The 27,749-nt window shown below is 40.6% G+C and overlaps 1 protein-coding gene across 1 annotated transcript in view; it reads left to right on the top strand.

Annotated features, from left to right (window-relative positions):
• Nucleotides 1-27,749, top strand: part of LOC149243589 (putative E3 ubiquitin-protein ligase XBOS32) — a 288,655-nt gene that overhangs the window by 80,513 nt on the left and 180,393 nt on the right. The window contains exon 9 of the mRNA XM_089374574.1: nucleotides 16,141-16,284. Coding sequence (XP_089230700.1) covers nucleotides 16,141-16,284 — 144 coding nt within the window. The remainder of the gene's footprint in view (nucleotides 1-16,140; nucleotides 16,285-27,749) is intronic.

Below are 27,749 nucleotides of genomic sequence, written 5' to 3'. Positions count from 1 at the left end.
ACAAAGCCCAAGCAAGAGCAATCAACGAAGAGAAGGTTGGCAAGGCTATCCTAAAAACTTCATGGGGTTCCCCGCCGAAGACAAGCTCCGTGAGAAGTCTGACTTCACGGATGGAAGATGTCTCTCGATCTGACTTCAGAAGATTAGGAAGTGTTGGACCATGTGAGAGGCAATATTGTTGCGCCTCCATCAAATGCATCCACTGCTGCCAAAAGCAAGTGGTCCAAGGGAGATGTCAAAGCAAGGAAGATCATCCGGAACTCTATCGACAAGCGCCTGGTGGCCTATGTTTCCGAGCTAACAACCTCCAAGGAAATCTACGATAGACTGGTGAGTTTATTTAAAGTTAATGATGTAAATCAAGTTCTGTTCCTTAGAAATAAGCTGAGGAAATTAAGAAGGGCAAAGATGAGAGTATGCAAGCATATTACTTAAGGATCACCGAGATCAAGAATGATCTCCTTTCTATTGGGGAAGTAGTTCCTGACAGGGAAATGACTATCACAACTCTTGGAGCACTGCCACCTAAATGGTATATATTCAGGACTACTCTTCTCAACAATAATGTCATTCCAGGATTTGAAGAATTGTTGGCTAGATGTATTCAAGAAGAGACAAGGATGGAAGAGCAAGAAATGCCCGCACTTAAAGGCCATTCCTCTGCCTTTTCTTCTCATGCTAAAAGAAGAAACAATTCTAGGGCTAAATCTAAAGGAAAGGCTGGACCAAAGGGTGGAAGAAAAGGTCGATGTTACAATTGCAACAAAATGGGCCACTATGCGAGGGAGTGCCCTGATAAAAGGGACTCACACCATGACGATGACCAAAATCACTCTCAAGGCAATCAAAGGAATGGCAGGTCCAATGGCAGAGGTAAAAGAAATGCCGAAAATCAAGGAAGAGGACAACCCTTCAAGAAAGCAAGAAACTCTAGTTATGAATCTAATGTTGTTAACAATAAGCAAGATGAATATTGTCTACCAGCGGCCCTCTCTACTACTGCTCCCCCAGACTCGCTGGGGAATTGGCTTATTGATAGTGGTGCCTTAAGGCACTTCATTGGCTATAAAGAAGCTCTCTCCAATTTGATAGAAAAGGATACCAACCTGGAATTGTTCTTGGGGACAACGCAAAATATCCTGTGAAAGGCGTAGGGAATGTCACTCTTCAATTGAATCAGGGTAATACAATTCATTTGCAAGAAGTTCTATATGTACCTGATCTAAAAAAGAACCTGGTGTTCGTTTCGGCAGTGGAGGACAAAGGCTACAAGGTAACCTTCATTGATGGCAATGTACGTGTATGGGAAAAGAATTTTAAGCAAGCTTTCACTCTTAGGTTTTGAGTCAATTCATTATATCAGGTCGGAGGAAGTCCGCTGGGTGTCATGTCTTGTGACACATCACTTCAGTCCGCACTATAGCATCAGAGGTTTGATTACCTTCATTATAAAGCTCTACCCAATGCAAGACAAATGGTGACAGGGATGCCCGAGTTCCGAGTAGAGCAAGAAGGTGTATGTCCTGGATGTGTCGAAGGGAAGCTCAAAAGGGGACCATAGCAGAACCTCTGATATATTGCAGTTGGTTCACTCAGACATATCCGGTATGATGCCTGTGAACTCTTTGGGAGGATATTTATATTACCTCACTTTTACAGATGATTCTTCTCGCGAGACATGGATATACTTCTTGAAAAAGAAGGATGAAGTGTTCACTTGGTTTCGTCACTTCAAAGCCTTGATCGAGAATCAAACTGAAAAGAAGATCAAGATCTTAAGGACTAATAATGGGATTGAGTATGAATCCAATGAGTTCCATGACTTTTGCGAAGAGGCTGGCATTAAGAGGGAGACTCCAACACCATATACTCCTGAGCAGAATGGTGTGGCGGAAAGGATGAATCATACGATTGTGGAAGCTGTCTGTGTTATGCTCCATGATCAAAGACTTCCGAAGTTTCTATGGGCCAAAGCTGTGAATACCGCCATATATGTGCAAAACTGATGCTCTCATCAAGCATTGGGTTCCAAGACTCCCGAAAAGATGTTCACTGGTAAGAAACCTGATGTATCTCATTTTAGAATTTTTGGAAGTTCGGTATATTTTCATGTGCCGAAGGAGAAGTGGAATAAATTGGGTGCATCTGGAAAGAAAGGAATCTTCGTGGGCTATAGCGAAAACACTAAGGGCTATAGAATCTATGTGGCTAGTCAAAGGGAAATCGAGATTAGCCATGATGTCACCTTTGACGAAGATATGGCTCTTAGCAAAGTTGACAATCTTCCTACTCAAAGGGGATCTAAAGAAGCTTACACTAGGGAACCAAAGGAAAAGGAAGATGAGACGATGCTCGATGTGGAAGAACCTATGGATCCTATTGATCCCCCTCGACAAGAGCCTTCCTCTTCTAGGAAGAGGCCTTCATGGCTTAGGGGGACACTTGATGATGCTAGAGGGCACGTTGCATCCAAGGGAACCTTCTGTGAAAGTAAGAAGTCGACTAGGTATCAGGGATACTTGACCATCATGAGCACGATCATCCAAAATGAGCCTTCGTCATTCGCAGAAGCTGTCAAGCATCAAGTATGGAAGGATGCTATGACTGAGGAATATGAGTCCATCCTGAAAAACGATGTCTGGGATGTGGTCCCTAGACCCCAGGACGAAGCAATTGTCACTTCGAAATGGCTTTACAAGATAAAGCATGCAGTTGATGGAAGTGCGGAAAAGTACAAGGCTCGTTTTGTCGCTCGTGGCTTCTCTCAAAAGGAAGGTATAGACTATGATGAGATATTTGCACCTGTTGCTTGATATACCACCATCCGCTCGATCATAGCCCTTGTTGCTTCGCAAGGATGGAACCTACATCAGATGAATGTCAAGACCGCGTTCTTGCATGGTTCGATCAAAGAGCAGGTCTATGTGGAGCAACCCGAAGGATTTGAGATTCATGATCAAGAATCTCATGTGTGTAGGTTGAAGAAGGCCCTCTATGGGCTGAAGCAGGCACCCCGAGCGTGGTATGAGAGGATCGTTAGCTATTTGATGAAGCTGGGATTCACTAGGAGTGAAATCGACCCTAAACTTTACTTTAAGGTTGAAGATGACAATCCTCTCATACTGGTGTTGTACACTGACGACTTCTTTCTAATAGGTGCAGACTCTCTCATTCACAAATGTAAGAGGGAGTTGGCTTCTGAATTTGAGATGAAGGACCTAGGACTGATGCACTATTTCCTAGGACTAGAAGTCTGGCAGAAGCCAGGGGAGATTTTCCTATCTCAAGGAAAATATGTGGTGAAGATATTGGAGAGATTTGGTATGGTGGACTGCAAGCCCGTGACTACCCCGATGGAGCTTGACTTCAAGAAGTTAAGCGGTAGTGCTGCCGGACCCGTTTTACGAAATGCTACCGAGTATCGTCAACTCATCGGAGCATTGATGTTCTTGGTGAACTCTCGTCTGGATATATGTTTTGCAGTCAACACGTTGAGTCAACATATGGTTGAGCCTCACCACTCACATTGGATTGGTGCCAAGAATCTGTTGAGATATCTTTGTGGCACAATCACTCATGGGTTGAGATACACTGCCGAAGATGTGAGACTACATGGATATACCGATGCTGATTGGGCAGGCAGTGTGGTGGACCGAAAGAGCACTTTTGGGTGCTATTCCTCTTTGGGATTTGCCTTGATATCTCGGATGAGCAGGAAGCAGAAGTCGGTGGCTTTGAGCACCGCCAAGGCAGAGTACATTGCTGCTAGTATGGCCTCTTGTGAGGCAGTCTGGTTGCGAAAGCTCTTCAGTGAGCTGTTTGGATTTACATTGGATACCACCGTGATCCTGTGTGACAACCAGAGCGGGATTCGTTTATCAGAGAATCCCATATTTCATGATTGCTCTAAACATATCGATATCAGGTACCACTATATTCGGGATATGGTGTAGCGAGGAGCAATAAGGCTCCAACATATCGGTACAGATGAACAGGTCACCGACATTTTGACGAAGCCCCTGGGAAAGGTCAAATTCATGACTTTTCGAGAACGACTTGGTGTCGTTTAGAGACCCTCTTATGAGGGTCGAGTATGATGTATTGAGCTTCGGGAGCTTTAGCGGGGGGAGGGGGAGGGGGCAGGGTACTTCTTGGAGCGACATGTGACCACAAGGCGATTCACCATCCCCTGGTGGTGCACTATATACGGGGTGAAAGGTTCAACCTTCCCCTGTGACACCCCGTGGTGACTGTAGGACAGGATGATTAGTTCTCCTGTGGGCCAGGATGATTAGTTCTTCGTGGCGACAATAGGACAGGATGATTAGTTCTCCTGTGGGCCAGGATGATTAGTTCTCCGTGGTGACTGTAGGACAAGATGATTAGTTCTCCTGTGGGCCAAGATGATTAGTTCTTCGTGGCGACTGTGGAACAGGATGATTAGTTCTCCTGTGGGCCAGGATGATTAGTTCTCCTATGGCGACTGTTGGACAGGATGATTCGTTCTCCTGTGGACAGGATGATTAGTTCTCCTGTCGAGGCATCCTATCCATGTAGTTTGGGACTCATGGGAAGTACCTCTCATCTGATCAATGAGCAGGGAAATGGGGTTAGGGACCATAGTAGTACTATCGATGGACGCATCGTTGTATCTACCGTACTCCCTATGCTAGGATGACCTCCATTGATCTGGGATCAGTGAGAGTGGTATGACACACTCTGACACTGACTTCGGGTCAGTGGAGGATGGTATGATACATCCTCTATCATTTCTTCTTCTTCATAGTTCGAGCAAAGCAGAGCAAAGCAGGGCTAAGCAGTGCAGGGCAGTGCATTTGATGGCTGGGATAATAGCGACGGTTAGACGAATTGCAGATGGAGTTCTCCCTAGTTGAGAGGGAGTGTTAAAATTGGCAACTAGGGCCAAATTCCATGTTGGTCACCTCATTTATGGCAGTTGATATTTTTCCTAGATTCCTCTTGTCAAGAGGTGTAGGATTGATCGAAAGATTATCCGATTCCGACAAGTATTTATGGAGATATGAATTTATTTGTATTTACTTGACAAATTGTCAAGGTCGGCCAACAGCTAAATGTGTGGCACACATGCCTAGTGAATCATATAAATACAAGAGAGGTTGATTCATTTTCTTATCATCTCATCTCACTCATTCTTCTCTCTCTCCTTAGCTTTGGGTTATACAAGGAGCAACTCACACGTGGGAAGGAGGAGGATGCATGGCAAGGAGGATGCTAAAAGGACACAGAAGTTGCTGAAGGTCTCTTTGACCTACGTTGACCAAGCATTGACTCATCAAGGGTGTGGTTTTGGTGTGGTTGCCTCTCCTAGGTAGGCCGCAGATTTTGGCACAAAACTCGAGGCAATCCGTCCATAGGTTTGACCAGTGTTGATTGCCCTAGTTTTGGGCAACAGGTTGACTTCCGTCAACAACAATTTGACTGTGTTTTTAGCGCTGTTCAAGCGCTGTTTCTTCAGGCTGTTCGAGGACTAGTTGATTGGAAATTGACCAAGCATATTGGAGGTCAATTTCAACTCGTTTGACCAAGTTTGACTTTGTTGATCTAGGGTTTGCTGTTGCTGATATAAAATTACAGAATTCTGATTTTGTACTATTTCTCTCTATTGAACTATTGAAGATAAAAGAAGATTTGATCAAAGGGTTTCCCTGCATTGGGGTTTGTCCCTGGCTAGCCACCACATCTTGTGTCTCTTGTCTTGGCTTGTTTTCTGTTGATCGTTTAATGTTCTATCTGCACTTTACTTAATGTATATGTGATTGCTAATCTGTGGCTAATAAGAAGAAAAGAAGTAAACTGCTCTAAGCATAGAACATACCATAATTTAACAGAGTTTTTTATCAGTCTCTATGATAGAGAAAAGGGGATGGGATCTAGTTCTTACGAGGGCCATGTCATTGGATCTAGAGAAAGAAAAACATGTATAGGCTGAAGGGCCTACGTATCTAAGCAATGGAAAGAAGTAGAATAGTAACAAGGAACAAGGAGAAGGTAGATTCAAAGATTGAGTAGTTCAGAGGGAGTCGACCTTTAGGTTCATGAAGAGAGGAGTGGTCCATAAATCCTTCCTAGTCTATCAAGAAAGTGTCTTTGTATGAGATGGCCTTACCAGATGTTTAGGATCACGAGGCTTGTACTAACAAGTCCGAAGGGAGTTCAAGGACGATTCCAAAGCAAGTGGGAAGGAAGGTTTCTAGTTCAGAGGGAGAGGCCATAGAAGCATAGGTAGTTCTGGGATTGGAGCCAATTCCAACTGGTAGAAGTACCTCCCTTGCCAAGGAGTGTTGATGTTTTAGCTAAGTGTCTAGGCATGTAGAAGTCACCTGAAGTCTAACTTAGGAATTGCACATAATTAATTATGTTGTTTATTGAGCTAAAGAAACTTAGGAAAAGTAAAGTATTTACTTTGATGATTCTGTTTTAATCAATGTTTTAAAATCCAGAACTGGTGACCGGACTGGTCCACCTAATGAACTGGGTTATCGACTGGAACTGGTCGAACTGGGACTAGTTAGGTCTAAATGAACCGGTTTTAGAAAAATACATTAAATACTTAATTTTAATGAAAAAACTATTTTTAAGATTTAAAACCATGATTCCAAGCCAATAGAGACAAAATATGCAAAGATTGCTCATTTATATACCATGTAAAGGTGAATATATCAAAATTGCACCGAGTGCAATACATATCATTAACAAAATACATAAGTGATGAGGCTCTAAATGGCTTCTAGAGTGCAAAAACAAAGCCTACAAACTATGGGGCCAGTGGCCTATTACAAGACTCAAGTCTACATATATGATAATAGTGATCAACATTATCGCTTGAAACTTCTCATGAGTCATCATGATCAAACTCGGTTGAGTCTCGACTCCCAAACTTTGTAGTCACAAACTTCTCTATTGGTTCAGTGACTTGTGTCTCAAACTTCTGAAGGTATTCTGGCCTAATATGCCCTATTATTTCATTTGGTGCTCCACATGGCTTTACATGGCCTCTTATCCCAGCCAAGTGTTGCTTGAACCTGTTAATACCCCCTCCTTCAATGGATTTTTGGAAATATTTGCAGATCATTTTGCCATCAATCATATCACAATGAAACCATGCAGTATCTTTGGCTTTTGGAGGCATGATGACTATTACTTAGCTTAAACTCTATTGTTCCACTACTCTAGCGAAAACTCAACACTCTCCAAGCTCCCAAGCAAACTCACAAACACTCCAAATGAGATGTGTGAGACAAATGAGAGAGAGAAGGGCCTCTTAAAGGCTTGGAGATGGTGTTTTTGAAGGGAAAGGACCCTTATTTTCCCTCCAAAAACCATAAACCACCTTGGATAAGCTGCTGTGTGGGTCCTCCGCGAGCATGGCAGGTAATTGGCCGGTTTAGGGCGGAACCAGCCGGTTAGGGCCATTTCTCGCCATCCAGCCTCCTAAACCGGGTTTTTGCTCCGGTTCCAACCGGTGGGCTTGCTAATCGGCCAGTTAGACTGGTAATCGGTTAGCTAGGCCGGTTTTTAAAACTATGGTTTTAATCTCAACCATTGATCTCAAGTAAGGTGAAATCTAATCTTTGACGTTGGTCACTTTGGAGATTAGTGTTAGGGATCTAGATCAATGTAAAGCTATAAAAGCAAGGGTAAGGAGAGGAGAAAGACACATCATACAACAAAACAAGGCATTGAGAGAGGCATCTCAGTGGTGAGTGGACAAGGGCTTCCATTCTATTGTGCGAGGTTCGAGGAAGGTGCAAAAGTGTAGCATAGGAGATCCAAATCAGTCAAGGAGATCAAGGATAGATTTAGGGCGCTGATCAGTTGGATTAGATCAAGGGTATGTTATAACTGTAAATTTCTCTATTGGGCCATTATCTCAGGATGAGAGCCCAAGTAGGTTCTGTTTAAGAATTAATGAAGAACTGATTTGATTGGGTTAAATCTATATATGTCATATGTGATTGAGATTGGTTGTGTAATATTTGCTTCCATGAATGTTTATGTTAAGAACCTAGGTATTCTTTTATTTAGTATATATGTACTCTGTCAGGTTAATAAGGTGTCGGGTGCTAGGTTCAAAAAGTAACAAAATATGATCAAGTGTGAATATGTCTCAACATGCATGACATCAAACTATCAAGGGAACGCTTCACTAATATCCTCAAAAAATGTTCAAAGTGCTAAATCCAATCAAGAATGAGTCAAACAAGCCATGTATTGCCATCAACCCTATGCCAAGTCATCCAAGTCTCAAGTGAATTAAATGCCTCCACATATGAGCTAAGGGAATGAACACTACACATAAACCATGCTTCTCATCATGAACAACCCACCCATGTGAAAAAAACATCCATAAATGCTGGGGCATTAGAGCGATGAGCCTCTAACCATGCTATTACTGCTCAAAAAGTAATAAACCATATGAAAAAGGGGGTATATGTCAAGGCTTGTCCATATCAATGATGCCAACCAAGTGAAAATGCAAACCACATGCGAATATTCTTTATATAAGCTAGGGTGCTCACTCTATATTGTCATACATCCCCATACCATTAATTCCTAGCATATGTGAAGGTTAGAACATTACATGACCAAGAAAAATACCATCAAGATGTTGAATTCTGGTAGCATCAGATGTGCTCTAAGTCTCAAAATCTGCAGGGAGGCTTGGACGCATGTATTCCACAATACCCAGAAATCGTTTTTGGAAATTCCACCCGGAGACAGTTTATTAAAATAATTAATTATTTTTAATGGGACCCTAAGTTTAAACTTATGAAATTAAAATAATTGAAGAGTATTAATTTAATTGTGGGTGAAACTTCTGGAAGAAGATGAAGATCGAGTCTAAATGATCCGAGCCATTGATTAGAGTCTAATCTGGGCCGTTGATTCTCAACTGAAGGATTATAAGAAGGAATTCGATGGGCATTTGGAAAATACACTAGGCAGATACTCAGTTACCCGAGTAAAATTGATTTTCTCACTGGTCGAAGTTCGACAAGAGGAAATCGAATTAGAGGGAGAGTTGCAGGTGAGGAGGAAAGAGTGGGTAGCAGCAACAGTCGAGAGTGCAAGAGTAGAAGACATAGAGCAGAGAAGGAACAACGCAGAGGTTGTGACAGAGAGGCTGACATTGGGACTGTGCAGTCCTCATGCAGAAGCTGACGCAGTGAGACGTAGAGGGCGCAACAGGTCCTCTCCTTGATAAGATTCTCGCCGAGAAGTGTGAGAGCACTGTTAATAAATTTCTCACAGAGATTCCTCTTCTATTTAGCTGGTGGTTGTATCTTGTACATGAGATTTTTGCTGAAGATTCATAAAGAAACCCTCATCTGCTACACCAGTTTCCCGCATTGGTTTTTCGGGGACAATTGTCCAAAAATAACTGTGTTATTGTGATTATACTTGTGCTAGTATTTTTCCTTGCATTTGCTTTCTGTAGTATTTTAATTGTGAAGGCTGCAGTAGAATTTATTTCGATATTTTATGTAGAATCACTGTGAATAACTTATTTTTGAATTAATAAGTAGAAGAAATAATAGCAGTCACTGTAGTTGGATTTTTATCTAGAAAATTTCACATGGTATCAGAGCACAGATCGTAAGCCGAAGAGCTCAAAAGCATAGAGGAAAAGGATTTCGAAATTACCGCAGAAGCAACAATTCGAAACCCTAGAGGCAGCGTAGTTCAAAGGCCAAGGAGGACAAAGTGTTCAGGAGAAGTCGATTTCTTTGAGTGAGTTGACATAGAGATTCAATCTCTAGATCAGAGATTACCAGAGGCAGAAGGGAGAATCGTATTTTTTCTTGTAGAGGAGATGAGTTGGGACGCAAATATTTTGAAGCAGTTGCTGGGGCAGAAAAGCATCAGAAATCGATAGGAAAATAACACAAAAAAGGATGGAAAATCAAGATGTCTCTAGATTATTTTCTAGATTAGAAGAAGAATTCGCATGCTTGGCAAGTTCAATATCAACAGATGTTTGGTACATTGATAGTGGGGCTTTAGCCCATATGACTGGAGTGTGAGAATATTTCTCGAGCTATCAAGAAGAGCAAATGGAATTCCAGATTACTATGGGAAACAGAACGAAGTGTACTCCAGTAGGGAGAGGCACCATAACATTTTAGATGGAAGTAGTAACCAACATCCGAGCCACTAATGTTTTGCATATGCTCGGATTAGGAACGAATTTGATTTCAGTGTCCCAGTTACATGACAAGGGATACGATGTATACTTCATTGTAAAGAAAGTATATGTCAAACATCCAAGTTGGTAGAAGAAGAGACAAATTGGAGCTCGAAGTAACAGACTATCTAGTTTGCATCTTGAGTCTCCAATGGCAGTAATAGGAAACAATCTTAATGGTGAAAAGGAACTGAATGAGCTATGGCACAGGCGAATGGGACACTTACACCATGGAGCACTGAGGATGCTCAAGGAGACTGTAACAGGAGTTCCTGTTCTTTGTACTGAGCATGATGATATAGGCAGAGGATGCGTACTAGGGAAGTACGCTAAAACAACTTTTTCCAGGAGTAAAAACAGAGCAGAGGGTTGGGATTGATACACTCAAATATCTATGGTCCAATGTCCACAAGAGCTCTTAGTGGTGGCGAATACTTCGTCGCCTTTATTGATGATCACTCTAGAAAAACTTGGATCTATTTCTTAAAGACCAAGGATGAGGTCTTTGATTGGTTTAGAGAGTTTGAGGCTCTCATTGAGAACATGACAGGGGAAAAGATAAAGGTATTGCATTTAGATAATGGTGGAGAATATACAGACGAAGAATTCACAGATTTTTGCGCAAAAGAGGGCATCAAAAGAGAATGGACAACTCCATATAATTCGTAGCAGAATGGAGTAGCAGAGCATAAGAATAGAACTATTGTTGGGGCGGCAAAGGCTATGTTGTATGATCAGGATTTGCCTAAATTCTTATGGGAAAAAGCTTGCAACACAACGGTGTATATCCAGAATAGAACTCCTCATAGAGCTTTGGGGAAGAAAATGCCCGAAGGTGTCTTCACAGGGAAGAAGCCGAAAGTCAGTCATCTCAGAATATTCGAAAGTGTGGCATATTGTCACATTCTAAATGAGAAGCACAGTAAACTGGATCAAACTGCAGAAAAGGGGTACCTCATAGGAGATAGCGAGACCACAAAGGCATACAAATTTTACATTCCTAGTAGCAGGAAGATTGTAGTAAGATGAGATGCGAAGTTCATGGAGGATAGAGCTTTCAGGAAATCTTGAGAGATGCTAGCAGAAGACTAGTCAATAGATATTCCTTTAGTCCAACAGTAGCAGGGGCAACAAGGAGGACAAGTAGGAGGACATACACTTGGAACTAACACAGTGACCAATACTAGGATTTCCTTAGAAGAAGGAAATCCAAGCAGTTCTCAGCAGGTGGAACAACAGGAAAAGGAGGGGGATTTGATCAAGCCTTCCACCACTGGTGGCAGAACCAGTAGAGAAGTACGACAGACATTAAGTGATGCAGAGGAGTTCACCGGAGCTCCTAGAACCGAGAAGAGGCACTGTAGACAACTTGATAGGTACCAAGCCTTGGTAGAACAAGTTGAAGAACCCTCTAGCTTTCAGGAAGCCGTATAACACCAAGTATGTGTAGATGCCATGGTAGAAGAGTATAGTTTTATCATGACGAATAATGTCTGGGCAGTGGTACCTAGGCCAGAGGATACATCAATTGTAGGATCAAGATGGATCTACAAGATCAAGTATGTTGTAGATGACAGTATAGAGAAGTACAAGGCTAGGTTCGTAGCAAAGGGGTACGCATAAAAAGAAGGAATAGACTATGAAGAGACCTTCACCCCAGTAGCTAGATATACCTCTATCAAATTTGTTATATCCCTAAAAATTCAAATGGGATGGGAGATTCACCAGATGGATGTCAAGACAACATTCTTGAATGGGGTGATAGAAGAAGAGGTGTATATAGAACAGCCTGAAGGCTTCGAAACTCATGAGAAGAGAACTCATGTATGTAGGTTAAAGAAATCCCTGTATGGGCTCAAGCAGGCACCCAGAGCTTGGTATGTTCAGATTGATAGTTACTTGCAACAGTTGGAATTCGTCAAGAGTGATGTTGATCCTAATCTCTACTATCTAATGGTGGAGAATGAGCCACTTATTCTGGTATTATATGTGGATGACTTGTTTCTAACATGGTCATCTAGGCTCATAAAGGACTGCAAGAAGAATCTTGAAGTAGAATTCGACATGAAGGATAGTGATGCATTATTTTCTAGGGTTGGAAGTGTGGCAGAAGGATGGGGAGATCTTCCTTGGACAAGGAAGATATGCTACAAAGGTTCTGAAGAGATTCAGAATGCAGAATTGTTGGCCCATGGCTACGCCCATGATCACCAACTGGAAGAAAATAGATGCATCAGGAGGCAAGGAGGTGGACCCCACCTTGTATAGACAACTCATTGGGCCGCTCATGTATTTGGTCAACACTAGGCCAAACATTTGCTTTACTATCGACACCCTTAGTCAGTTCATGGTGGAACTGAGAAGGGTGCATTGGGCAACATCTAGGCACATTCTGAGATATGTGCGTGGAACACTCAGATATGGGTTGAAATACACTCGAGAAGATGACGTCAGATTGAATGGATTCACAGATGCAAATTGGGCAGGTAGTTCAGTAGACCGGAAAAGTACCTCCAGGAATTGCTTCAGTGTTGGATCATGAATGATCTCTTGGTGCAGGAGGAATTAGAAGTCGATAGCTCTAAGCTCAGTAGAAGCAGAATATATGGCGGCCAGCACAGCTACGTCGAAGCTATGTGGCTTAGAAAACTGCTTGTGAGTTTGTTCAAGAAAAGGATGGAGGGGACCAATATTTTTTGCGATAATCAGAGTTGCATTAAACTCTTTGAGAATCCAGTGTTTCATGATCAGTCGAAACACATCAATATCAGATGTCACTTTATCAAAGACTGTGTTCAATGTGGGGCAGTACAGTTGTAGTATGTCTCCATAGGAAATTAGGTGGCAGACATACTCACAAAAGCTCTAGGAAGAGGTAAGTTCATCAAGTTCAGGGAGCAGATGGGTATGGTAGAGAATCCATTTCAGTAGCAAAAACAAATGGTTTCTCAGTTGCAGTGGCAGAAAGTTGCAGTGCAGATGCAGTGTTGGCAGTGGTAGGGTCAACAACAGTACAGATGCAACAATTGCACAGTAGTTGGTGGGTAGTGATGTCAGACATCAACAACACAGAGGTGCATTGCTAAAGCACATTCCTCGCTAAGAGGGAGTGTTGATTTCTGGTAGCATTAGATGTGCTCTAAGTCTCAAAATTTGTAGGGAGGCTTGGACACATGTATTTCACAATACCCATAAATTGTTTTGGGAAATTCCACCCGGAGACAGTTTTATTAAAAGAATTAATTATTTTTAATGGGACCCTAAGTTTAAACTTAGGAAATTAAAATAATTAAAGGGTATTAATTTAACTGTGGGTGAAACTTCTAGGAGAAGACAAAGATTGAGTCCAAATAATTTGAGCCCTTGATTAGAATCTAATATGGGTCATTGGTTCCCAATTGAAGGATTATAAGGACTTCGATGGGCATTTGGAAAACACACCAGACAGATACTCAGTTACCCGAGTAAAATTGATTTTCTCACTGGTCAATGTTCAGTAAGAGGAAATTGATTCAGAGGGAAAGTTGCAGGTAAGGAGGAAAGAGAGGGTAGCAACATCAGTCGGGAGTGCAAGAGCAGAAGACATAGAGCAGAGAAGGAACAACACAGAGGCTGTGACGTAGAGGGACAATGCAGAGGCTGACGCTAGGATTGCACAGTCCTCACACACAAGTTGACGTAGTGAGACGCAGAGGGGGCAGCAGGTCCTCTCTTGGATCAGAATCTCGTCAGGAAGTGTGAGAGAATGTTAGAAAATTTCTCACAGAGATGCCTCTTCTGTTCTGCTGGTTGCATCTTGCACATGAGATTTTTGCTGAAAATTAATAAAGAAACCCTCATCTGCTGCACTGGTTTTCCCGCATTGGGGTTTTCCGGGGACAATTGTCCAAAAATAACCGTGTTATTGTGGTTATACTTGTGCTAGTATTTTTCCTTGCATTTACTTATCGCAATATTTTAATTGTGAAGGCTGCAATAGAATTTATTTCGATATTTGCTGTAGAAACAGTGTGAATAACTTATTTCTGAATTAATAAGTAGAAGAAATAATATCCATCACTGCAGTTGGATTTCTATCTAGAAATTTTCACGCAAGACACTACATTGTCTCATTGACCATCAGCCAAGACATCAAAGTTCATCAAATGAACTCACAATCCCTAGGCTATCCAAAGCTCCATCAACTTGTAAACCTGCCTTTGTGATTAAATTCACAAATGTAGTGAAAAAATTCAGTACTGTAGGTCTCATTTAAAATGGGGAATAACACATCCCATGAAGAATTAGATTAGATTGAAGTGAAGATACTTTGATAATTCTCATGGAATATTTGTTGGACTGTCTGCCCATCTTTTGTAAGGTTGCCAACCGGATCTGAATGTCAAGAATCCTCTTTGATTTATGCTTTCACTTTACTGTTGGAAAAAAACCTTAGAAGATGTATCCCGTTCAATCATCTATTGCATGTGGTTCCTATTCCTGAATCCTGATCCCTCCAGTCTTCAAGGACTTTGAGCTCCAGCTCCAACTCACTCACTCCCTGTTGATGGGTCATTAAAAGTGTTGACTTCCACCCTTTATTGAGCAAGCAAAAGTTGGTTTCGATGGTTTCAAATTTGTTTTTCTTTACCTTTCATGGTTCTAGAAATCATATTTCCCCATCCCAAAGAAACTTGGTAGTGCATAGAATGGACACCTCCCAGAAAGAATCACAAGCAAAAGTTGGTTTCGAATTATTTTTTTCTTTACCTTTCATGGTTCTAGCAATCATATTTCCCCATCCCAAAGAAACTTGGTAGTGCGTAGAATGGACACCTCCCAGAAAGAATCCAACCACTATCCCTTATAGGGGGATGCACCATGTGCCAATCCCTGACAACAATGCCCTGATGCATACCCACTAAGAGACCTTTAACTCAAATATGAGTGAGCCTTGTACTGGAAATTAGAGCCAATGAACATATGGGTGATCGGAGTTAGTGATGGTTAAGTCCACAAGAGCAAAGTGCTCACTAGTGGATGAGAATGTGGCTGCATGAGAATTGGTATAGAACCTATCAAGTGTAGCTATGATTTTGTGAATTGTTGCTTCCCCCAAAATAATCGAACCACTATCTCTTATAGGTGTAGGCACCATGTGTCAAATCCTTGTGACAACATTTTGAGATTATTCAAAACTCAAAACAGAGACATTTGACTTAAAAGGAATGAGCCTCATATTAACAATCAGATCCAATGAACATACAGGTGGATCAGAAGACTGGTTAGAGACAATGATAGTGAAATCTACATGAATAGAGCACTTACTAGTGGATGAGAATGTAACTACTTGAGAATTAGCATATAACCTATCGATCCTACCTTTTGATCTGTTGAAAACCAGAAGCAGTCTCCGAAGGAGCCCCCACACTTTTGAGCCAGGGCAGAACCTGAAATCACAAAATCCTCAGCATTACAATAAGGTGACACAGCTGAAGGGGATGTTTAATACCTTGAATGCATTGAGCCTGCGAAACCCAGTGCTGAACTAAAAACTGCCAAGGAGTATTCCCTTCCATTGCATGTACTACCCATTTGTCAGCAAGAACTTCCCTTTGAGATCTTATGTTAGGGAGGCTCTATCTCCCTTGGTCTCTTGATAAATTGCAGATATCCCAAGTCACCAGGGGAATCATCTTCCCCTTGACTTCATTGCATGCCTTGTAAATGGAATCATATTGTGTAATGAATACAATTTTTGTAAGTTTTCAAATATATCAGTTTGATGTAGACTTCCACTTTAATAGCCTGGGATATGTATGTAATTGTAATCTGTGGTTATTAAATTGCAACCCATTCCTTCAATATGGTACAATTTTTGACTTGTTCTAATGCCATTCTTGTCTCAATTCTTTGTGTGTTTACTCGTAAAGGTGGACACCGTTGCAAGTGGCTCGTCTTTGGCGCAGACATTGGCTTGAAGGGTTGCTAGCCCGTGGCTCGCAATCTGGTGTACCATGTTTTCCACCATCACGATATTTAGCCCTGCCTCTTATGAGCATTGTGCAAATTGCTAGGTATGAGTAACTCATGTTAACTGATGAGCATTTTTATCTTATGTTAGCAGTTCAAAGGTACTGCATTAATTTGATTAGTTAGGAAGAACAGTGCCCAGTTCATCTTTTGAAAGGTATTTCAAATCTGTAATTGGTTGACCATTAAAAAACTGAAACTCAGGAAGATATGTTTATAGACATTAATTATATAACTATTTTTAAAAAATAAATTGAAGGTTTAAGTGAATGGATAGGTTTCATGCTCTATCTTCTGTCAGGTTTGGGAAAGCATGGCATGTAATAGATCTTCATTGTTTCTGGTATTTTTTAATTTCAGTTTCTGAATCATTTGGCTTTTAAGGAAGATTATCCAGGGATGATAGCTTATCCTTGTAATTAGACTAGATGAGAATTACTCGTACTGCCAGAATAAGTAATATTGTCTTTTTCTTTAAAGTGTTCAAAGTTCAAACATCTGTCTTTGGAATTTCTCACAATATGAATTATTCATTTTAGAAGTCTCATAAATTTTAGTGCTGGACAGAGATACAAAATAGAACATTCTTTAAGAACACTGGTTGAGACTCTGATGTTTCCTTGAAATCGGCAGTATGCTTTTTGTAAGAAATGTTGTCATTACGTATTGCAGCGAAGCAACGGTTTGGTACATGTAGTTCTATTTATGCATTTTTATGAAATGAGATATTAAAGTTACAAATTAAATGTGAGAGAGATTTTGACTGCGCCCATGATTGGCTCATTATTTACATCTAAGTTTTTCGACTAATGTGTTCAGTACATGTAGTTCCATTTATGCATTTTTGTGAAACAACATATCAAAGTTACAAATTAAATGTGAGAGAGATTTTGACTGCACCCATTATTTACATCTAAGATTTTCTACTAATGTGTTCTTAATAGGTCAGTATTTTTGGCATGTTGGTTTCCAGTTTCCAAAGATGCCTTATCTTTAGTATGCCTGAAAGCATTGGTATGATCTGTTTACTGGTAGATTTTCTGAGAGATTTTTATAATTAGTCTTGGGAAATGGATAACAAAACTATAAATAGAAGGCTGATAAGGCTTTGGTGATGTCCATAGTAGACCCATACATGACTTGGTTGATGCAGCTGACATACTTGATTGCAATGTAAAATGGTGGTTACCAATATATCTAGAAAGATTTATCCCTGGAATGAGAAACGTTTCTAAGATAGGGATGTTATATTTCTATAATTTATCATTTTCCATTTCTTTGATACATTTTTGGGTAAATTGGTGCCACATATGTGCATTGAACCTTCTGTAAATAGTTGGTTTCAAGTATTCTTTTAACATGTTAGACCAGCTTTCACCAAAGTTGCTTCCCTCAGTTTCAAAAATTCTGCACTACTGGCAGGAAACTTGGTCCGGCTACTGAAGGACAGGAAAGGAAATAGTATAAATGTGTTTGGATCCATGAAAATTTTGGTCTTAAAAAAATGTTCATTTTGGAGGGGAATTTGAACAAAACAATAGTATAAAAAGTAAAAAAGGTTGTGAAAAAATATTTGTGCTGGTATTTGACGTTTTTCTTGACCTTCTCTGTGTCTTTATGAATGATTTACAACTCTTAATTTCTGTGTATTGAGCTTCTATTCGTAGCTTTTCGCAGGGCAGCCTCCCAAGATTCAAGGTCAAATTTTGATATCTTCAGTTGCTAGATTTTTAGAGTTTCTAAAATCTAACCTTTATATTGGTGGAATAAATTGAAATAGACAAGCTGTTTTTGTCCCCATTCACAAAATAAGAGTCATTTCATGAAGTTTAAAGTAACTAGTAGTCAATGAAAATAATCCGTATATTTATTCAGTACTAATTGTGAAAATTTCATCTATCTCAGAAACTGGAAATTATTTTTCTAATTGTTAATTTATTTAACAATTTATCTGTTGTCTGCTATGGAAAATATCAATAATTCACACTGATTTTCACAAATAAATACAACGGAAGAAAATAGCGCTGGAACCTGAGAAAATATTAGCACACACACAATAAAAATGACATCGTTAAAATTGGAAACTAGGGCCAAAATCCATGTGGGTCATCTTATTAATGGCAGCTGATATTTTTCTTGGATCCCTCTCATTGAGAGGTGTAGGATTGATCTAAAGATCATTCGATTCCGATAAGTATTCATGGAGATATGAATTTATTTGTGTTATGGGACAATTTGTCAAGGTCGGACAACAACCAAATAAACCCCACATGTGCTCAACGTTTTAGTATAAATAGAGGTGCCTTGAAAGTCATTTGGACACACTCACTTGGGATCTCTTCCTCTCTACTTGTCTTTGGGTTTTGGTAGGAGGAGAGATCCTAAGGGATAACGCTGCCCTAATGGAGAAAGGCTCTACGCTGCCCTAATGAAGAAGCCCTAACGCAGTTAATCAAAGAAGGCTCTATGCAGTCCTAGGAGGAGACACCTCTACGCAGTCAAGAAGGGTTCTATATGCTGTCTTAATGGAGATAAGATGCCCTAGCCGTAGTCCAATCTAGGAGCTCAAGTTGTTGTTCAAGTGTGCCCTAATCAGTTGTCAAGGAAGGGCTAATGCTGCCCTATACACAGTCCTAATGGGAGGTAGATCTTGCCTTACCTTAGCTGCAGTAAGGAAGAGCCTTTGGCCGCAGTTAAAGGAGAGCTCTAGCAGTGTTAAGGAGGAGATATATCCACAGTCTTAAAGGTGTCCTAGCCGCAGTCTAAGGAGGCCTAACGAGCAGCAAGTAAAGGCCCTAATCCGCAGTCCAATCAAGGATACCTAGCCGTTGTTTTATCTACAATACGCAGCCCTAATCAACAACACAAGGCCTATGTGTGCTGTAGGTGACAGCATGGAAATATATGTGCTGTAGGTGACAACATGTTAAATAAAACGGTTACAAGGCATGAGTTAAGGACTGGGAATTCGCTGTCATAAAGAAGAAGCATGGCATTGTAGAAGTCTTCTCTCTAAGCCGAGTTTAGGAATGCAAGGTCAGAACCTTAATCTGAGTTCTGGATGGATAGTTTATGTGGGAAACTATCTTCAGTATGACTGTGTTGTATGTTATCTAGTGAACACATGACAATGACATCTTCAGTCTGATGTATGGCATGTCAGATATATATACATGCTGTAGTAAATGGAGGACAGTCTTGTGGAAGGCAGAGACAACCTTCCCTTAGAGGACAATTGTAGACAAATCTGGGTAGACATTGTGACTGTTAGTTGACTGCACTTTGGGTTTGTTGAAGGAGTCTAGCTGCTCTGCTAGGCTGTAAGCCATAGCAAGCAGCTAAGACTGGTGAGTGTAAATGATTGCAACATATTGGATGCAGTGATGGATGCAGCATGATGAGTGCAACATTGGGTGCAGATCAGTGATGAGAGCAGCTCAGTGATTGGGAGCAACACAGTGATAGGTGCAGCAGTATGAAGTGTACAACATGGTCATTAGGTCCAATGATCCGGATATAAACAGGAACGCAACAAATTACAAAGATAACCATAAACACAGAGATGCAACGAAAATAATACTTCTAGATTTAAACAGGAACGCAACAAATTACAGAGATAACCATAAACACAGAGATGCAGTGGAAACAATACTTCATTTCATTAATGTAAAATACTGAAATATGCTTACAAACAGAAATGGAAATAAACCAACTAGGGCGATGGTAGCTTATCTCTGAGAAGAGATGTGGCGGCTACATGCCTCTAAATTGTCTTACAATGAGGCTCAAAGGCCTTGTTGACCACTACGGGTCAACTACCCATAGCAGTACGCCCCCTTTTCTTTGCAAAAGGGGTAGCGCTTGATCGACATGTCCGTGCCATTCGACAGTCATCGAAAGCTTGAACAATTTATGTTGTAAACCCAGTCTGCATGTATAAATTGTAAATAATCTTAGCAGATATGAGTCATGTATGTAAATTGCCTAAGTGGACCTAATTTTCTAAGTGATAATCTACGTTCCGGAAGGTTTTTCGTCTCACCGATCCATGATCGGTAGAGTTTTCCTTCAGCCTAACCCCAAAACCGGAATGGATTTTGTCATTAGAATCTTAGGAGAATCCTAGTGTGTTAATATGCTAGATTATAGTTGTGTCGCAGAACTGGGTGGTTTATGAGGGTCTATGTCAAATGGGTTTCCCCCCTTGGGATGTAAAGTTGTAAAAGTTATGATGTAAAGTGTCTTGAGGGTTAAGAAATGTTTTAATCCCCTCATAAGTCCTAAGTCCTAGGTCCTAGGTGTTTTTCCCAAAAGCTAAGTTCGAGGATCCATTTAAAAATAAATTAAAAATTAAAAAATTAAGAAAAAAATTAATAATAATAAATAAAAAATAAAAAAATATAAATAATAATAAAATAAAGTAAAAAAACCTAAAAATAATAAAATAATAATATTTTGAGTAAATAAATGCAGAATTTCAATTTTTTAATACATTAAAAATTCGACGGATGAGATTAACTCAATAAAATCTATTTAGTGCTTGCTACTTCGTGTCTCCCAACCCAACTGGTTCACAGTTGGTTTTCATCATCTCATAGGGTCTACCCCCCTTAGCCGTGGGAGACAGGCTTAAACGGAGAGATCGGGGATCAGGGTGATGTTAGGATATTCCGACACATAGGATATAGTTAAGTTCAACTTGGTCTAGCATAGAGTTAGGTAAAGTGTGTTTCTTTACCGTTGTACATTTTGTAACTTACAATCTGACGGTCACGATATGTAGTGATCCGACGGTTCACTCTCACCTCGGTATTACCGACACTTGATCCGTGGCTTGACACCCGATTGGTCCATGAGTTCTATTTAAAGCGCATGGAGGGTCATTGTTCGGGTAATCCGTGCATGAGAGAAGCTTATGTAAATTTTCATTCTTTGATTAATAAATTGTCTGTACCCACGTTGGGACAGGCCGTGGACTGTTTCCCTCCTTGCACTCTGAGGGTTTTAACCACGTCAAAAATACTGGTGTATTGATTTGAGATCTGGTTGTGAGCGGTGTCCTTTTGGTATTCTTTCTGAGGAACTTACCCTGTAAATTCCTACATGGTATCAGAGCTATTTGAGGGCCGCGTCCATTGGTGATCCAAATCTGAAGCCAGTAGAACTGCATGCGGCTGTCGTTTCCTAGATCTGCTGTTTCTGACTGCTTTCGGGCCGAGAGGACTGCTCTGTTGCGTTCGGAGCATCTGTTTCAGTGAGGAACCCCTTTCGTTTCACGCGAAAAGGTTTCCGGTAGCCCTAGCTGCGTCATTTTTCAGATCGGGAGGTATACAGTGTTTTTTTTGCAGTTTACTGTCATTTTCTCTCTGCTTATTTCGGTTTCAGTTTATTTAGCCTTTTTTTTTCCCGGATCTATACCTTTCATTTCTGCATATGCTCTTTGCCCTGCGACTCTGTGCGATCTGAGGCAAATCAGAAACAGAAAGAAAGGATTTTTCTCATGCGTATGCTCTTTTCCTTGCACCTTAGTGTGATCTTGGAAAATCAGAAACATTGAGAAAAATATTTAGTTTTTCGGTTAAAAGCTAACTTTGAGTTTTTTTTTAAAATTCTAGTTTTTTGGCTAAAGCTAACTTTGAGCCGTAAGGTTCGTTTTTCTTTGCATATTCGTGTTGGGTTTTGTGTTTTGTGTTTTATAGGGGAAAAGAGCCTTCCCAAGGCAAGCACGCAAATCGAGGCCCCCCCCCTCTCTCTCTCTCTCTCTCTCTCTCTCAAATATTTTGTATAGTTCAATTGGTTCAAAGACTTTTTAAGAGAGTAGAGGTCTTGGGTTCAAGTCTCCATTTTGTGGGGGCGGATTTTTTCATTCCCGCACATTCGCGCACTTTGCCGGCAACGTCAACATTTTTTTTAAAAAGCCATAACTTCTTCATCCGGAAGCCTTTTTCAGAGCCGTTTTTTTTAAAACCGCCTATTTTTTCGAGATCTATCCATTGGACCACTTACTTTCAGCATCTTCAGCTTCAGTTTTTTTTCAAAAATGGAAAGTCCATGCCAAGTCATTCTTGACAGCACTAACTACTTCCAATGGGTAGCCTACATGGGAGATTTACTTAGAAGTAAAGGTCTCTTCAGAATAGCCACAGACCAAGAGAAGAAACCCAAAGATGAAGACAAGGCCGAAAAATGGGAAAATAGACAAGATCAAGCACGTGGTTTGATAGGAATGTCTGTTTCTCCTGATCTTAGATTCCACATTGCAGAAATTGAAACTCCTCATGAAGCATTAGAAAAACTTGCTAAAGTTTTTGGGATTAAAAATGAAATTAGAGCCCATCAACTTGAGAATGAGTTGCTTACTTTGGATCCTAATAATTTTTCTTGCATTGAAGATTTCTTGTCCAAATTCAAGACCCTTAGATATCTCTTGGAAGGTGTTAAAGTTAAGAAAGAAGATGGTAACCTTATTTATTCCATCCTTACTAAGTTGGGACCAGCCTACTCTGTATTTGTTTCCACTTTCCATTCTACAAGGGAAGCTTTCATTTGTCAAGGCAAAGACTACAAACCCCCTTCCTTTGACTCCTTTTGTGATTCCTTAATAAGAGAACAAGAAAAACTCTTACACCTTGGTCTTCTTAATCTTGGAAACTCTTCCTCGAAAGCGTTAGTCGCCCAGCAGCAACCAAATTCAAAGAATCCTAAGAAGTCTTATCCTCAAAGGAATGGTCCTAAACCAACTCAGCCTCAAGATGAAAGATCATTTCAGCAAAATGACAAGACCAATAAAAACAAATGGAAGAGGACTGACAGACATTGTAACTTTTGTAATCGAGATGGCCACTTAGAATCTAAATGCTTTAAGAAGATGGAAGCCTTGGAAGCCGCAATGAAGAAACATAACATCCATCTGGAGCCTACTTCAACTTCAACTTCCGGAACGGCACTTTCTGCATGTCATCGTCAATCATCTCAGTCTGGTTATGCATTAAATGTATCTTCTTCTTCTTCTCATTCTCATGAGTGGCTCATTGATTCTGGAGCCTCTTGTCACATGGCCAAAAACCAAGCCATGTTTTCTTCTTTAAATGATTGTAACACCAAAAATATATATGTTGGTGATGATAGATCTCTTAATGTTGTAGGGACTGGAACTGTTCATCTAGACAATGGTCAGTTCAATGATGTATTATGTGTTCCAAACTTATCCTGCAACCTTCTATCTGTCTATCAGATAACTCATTCAGGTGAAGGTAAAATTGTTGAATTTTCACCTCATGATGTTGTAATCAAGGATCTAAAAGATCCTAAACAGATTCTAGCTACTGGTCTTGCTGATGATTCCAAAAGGTTGTATAAGTTTCACAACTTTGGGTCATCCCATCTTCCCTCAGTGTTTGTTGCTCATAATGATGAAGTGAGCAAACTTTGGCATGAGCGGTTTGGTCACTTAAACTATCGCTCCCTTCAGTATCTATGTAAAGAAAATATGGTGACAGGTCTTCCTATGGTATCTTGCAAAGATGGTGTTTGTTCCGGATGTGTACTCGGAAAACATCATCGGGACAGTTTTGACAAACGTGCCTCTTGGCACGCCTCAGCCCCTTTACAGCTTGTGCACAGTGATTTATGTGGTCCTCTTCCTGTTGCTTCATTCTCTGGCTGCAAGTACTTCTTAACTTTCATTGATGATTTCTCTAGACGCACTTGGGTATACTTCTTAAAACTCAAGAGCGAAGTATTTAGCACTTTTTTGGCCTTCAAAGCATTTGTTGAAAAACAATCTGGACATCAAATTCTTAAGCTAAGAACTGATAATGGTGGAGAATATGTTAAAAACGCATTCATCAACTTTTGCACCGAAAATGGAATTCAAATGCAACATACTGTTCCATACACTCCACAACAAAATGGTGTAGCTGAAAGGAAAAATCGCACCTTAAAGGAAATGGCTAATTGTATGCTGCAATCTAAAGGACTCAGTCTTAGTTTTTGGGCCGAAGCAATTAATTGTGCAAATTATATAATCAATCGCACTCCTACTAAGGTTCTAGAGAATATCACTCCAGAAGAAGCTTGGAGTTCCATTAAACCAGATGTAAGTCACTTTCGTGTGTTTGGAAGTGAAGCATGGGCCCATATTCCAGATGAAAAGCATAAAGCTTTAGAACCTAAGAGTGAGAAATGTACTTTTGTTGGATATTCTGAAGATGTAAAAGGTTATAGACTTATTCCATTTAAGTCCAAAAATGTTATCATTAGAAGAGATGTAAAATTTGATGAAAATAAATCGGCCTGCGAGCCTAGTCCGGCGGATGTGCCACCTCTTCCTATCTCTTCTATCTTTGAAAACATTTCTTCTTCTGATGATGAAAGCGAGGATGATAATCCTCCCCCACCTTCTCAGGATCCTCAACTTCCAAGATGGGTCCGTGCTACTCGGGATGCAGCAGGTGATCTTGCCGGTGATCCTACAGATCAGCGACGTACACGTTCTCAGTTTGAAAGAGCCTCTTCTTTACTGGCTCAAGCTCCAGTAAATCATGATCCTGACACTTTTGCAGAAGCTTCAGGCCATCCACATTGGGAAGCAGCTATGAATGAAGAATATCATTCATTGATGACAAATGATACATGGGATCTTGTTCCTCTACCAAAGGGACGCAAACTTGTTAGATGCAAATGGGTTTACAGAACCAAGTATGGACCAGATGGGAAAGTTGATAAACATAAGGCTCGTCTAGTTGCTAAGGGCTTTTCACAGGTTGAAGGCATTGACTACACTGAAACCTTCTCTCCAGTTGCCAAAATGAACTCTATCCGCCTTGTTCTTTCCCTTGCTGCCTCTTTAAAATGGGAAGTCCATCAAATGGATGTTAAATCTGCCTTCTTGCATGGGGACTTGCAGGAAGAAATCTATATGGAACAACCCATTGGCTTCATACAAACAGACTCCAGCCTCGTTTGTCGACTTAAGAAATCCCTTTATGGCCTCAAACAAGCTCCTCGGGCTTGGTATGCCAAAATGGATAGCTTTCTTTTAGAATCTGGCTTTTCTAGGTGTCATTCTGACAATACTGTCTACACCAAGAAAGTGGGCAACTCTCTTATCATCCTTGTTCTTTATGTTGATGATCTTATTCTTACTGGTAGTGATCCCAACCTTATAAACCATGTGAAGTCCAGCCTTAAAAAGAAATTTGAAATGACAGACTTAGGACACTTACACTATTTTCTCGGTCTTCAAGTCTTGCAATCCCAAGAAGGTATTTTCCTTTCCCAGTCCAAGTATGCTTGTGATATTCTTCGTCATTTTCACATGGAAGACTGTAAGCCAGCCCCTTCTCCCTTTCAGTCTGGAGTCAAACTTTCAGTCTCTTGTACTTCTCTTGAAGTTGATGCTACCTTATACCGTCAACTTGTCGGAAAACTCTTGTATTTAACCCATACTCGTCCTGATCTTTCCTTTGCTGTTGGCCTTGTTGCTCGTTTTATGCAAAACCCCCGTGAAAGTCATTGGAAAGCAGCTAAAAGAATACTTCGTTATGTTCGAGGTACAGTACAGTTTGGGATTCATTACAGTGCCAAAGCAGCTCCTCTGTTAGTTGGTTTCACTGATTCTGATTGGGCTGGTGACCTTGATGATCGGAAGTCTACTGCCGGTTATGTCTTCACTCTTGGTTCAGGACCTATTACATGGGCTTGTAAGAAACAGGCTGCCATTTCTCTTTCGTCAGCAGAAGCAGAGTATCGTGGTGCCGTGGAAGCTAGTAAGGAAGCCTTGTGGCTTCGTCAGATCCTATCAGAATTTGGCTTTGAGCAGCAGCATCCAACCACACTTTGGTGTGATAATCAAAGTGCCATTCAGCTATGCAAAGATCCAGTCCAGCATCAGCGCAGCAAACACATTGAACTACACATGCACTTCATCAGAAAGCTCATTCATGACCATGTTCTTGAAGTGCAATATTGTCCAACGGATGATCAGGTTGCAGACATCTTCACAAAGGCTCTCACAGAGGCGAAGTTCACTAAACTTCGATATATGCTTGGAGTTCAGGAAGTTGTCACTAAGGGGGGATAGGCTCTAGTGCCTCCTTCCTTCTCCTATTGTGTCATATTTGTAAATCCTTCAATCCTATCCCAAGTTGTTCTTAAGGGGGGATGTTAGGATATTCCGACACATAGGATATAGTTAAGTTCAACTTGGTCTAGCATAGAGTTAGGTTAGAGTTAGGTAAAGTGTGTTTCTTTACCGTTGTACATTTTGTAACTTACAATCTGACGGTCACGATATGTAGTGATCCGACGGTTCACTCTCACCTCGGTATTACCGACACTTGATCCGTGGCTTGACACCCGATTGGTCCATGAGTTCTGTTTAAAGCGCATGGAGGGTCATTGTTCGGGTAATCCGTGCATGAGAGAAGCTTATGTAAATTTTCATTCTTTGATTAATAAATTGTCTGTACCCACGTTGGGACAGGCCGTGGACTGTTTCCCTCCTTGCACTCTGAGGGTTTTAACCACGTCAAAAATACTGGTGTATTGATTTGAGATCTGGTTGTGAGCGGTGTCCTTTTGGTATTCTTTCTGAGGAACTTACCCTGTAAATTCCTACAGGTGACAGCCCCCGGTCTGAGCGTTGTCGTGACAATCTGTGCGATAACATTTTTTGGCGCCGTTGCCGGGGATAGAGTTTTTCTGTCCTTGGTGCTTTCATTTCGAGCTTTTTCGTGTTTCACTTCTTGTTCAGGTGTCGACTCCACTTCATATATTATCTTCAAGAGTGTATACTAGAAGACATCCAAGCAATTTGTGCAATCCTACTCCTGATCCTAAAAAGATCCTCAGGGTACGATTACACAAACTCTCTTCTCGTACACTTTTTGTTAACCTTGGACAAGAAGCCCTCTCTGACATTCATTTGCTTTTTAAAGGTCAAGTTAGGCACATCATCATGGATATGTATGCCCCTTGCAATTTTTCTAACATTCCAGGGTATCCCAATGCTATTCCATCAGTTGGGATAGATAAATTGCCTAACTTTCAGGGAGATAATGCTATTAGTGCAAATTCACATCTAAGAGACTTTAGTATATGGATGGCTAAATATGCAAGGTCTCCTGATTTCGATTATGAAGATGTTAGAATGACTCTTTTCATTTTAACCTTGGGGGGTGATGCTCATGAATGGTTTACTGAAAAACCCCAGAATTCATTTGATTCCTTAGAATCGATCATTAATGCATTTAAAGAAAAATATGGAGATAAGAGAGAAGGAAGACACCTCGTAAAAGCTATTAGCCTAATAAAAAAGAGAGAGGATGAAACTGTTGAAGAATTTAATAAAAGGTTTAATGGTATTGTTAGAGAATTACCTCAAGACTATAAACCTACAGACAAAACTCTCCAAGATTTTTACATTGATGCCTTTAGTCCTGAGCCATATTATGAATTAAGGCGTGCTAAACTTAATGATTATAGAGATTTCCAAGCCTTAGCTATA

The sequence above is a fragment of the Pinus tabuliformis genome, chromosome 8 (assembly GCF_031772625.1).
Source record: "Pinus tabuliformis cultivar Carrire ecotype Pingquan chromosome 8, CPIR1, whole genome shotgun sequence".
Lineage (NCBI taxonomy): Eukaryota > Viridiplantae > Streptophyta > Pinopsida > Pinales > Pinaceae > Pinus > Pinus tabuliformis.
Note: the sequence above shows the minus strand (reverse complement) of the source record. Positions and strands in the feature narration are given on the sequence as shown.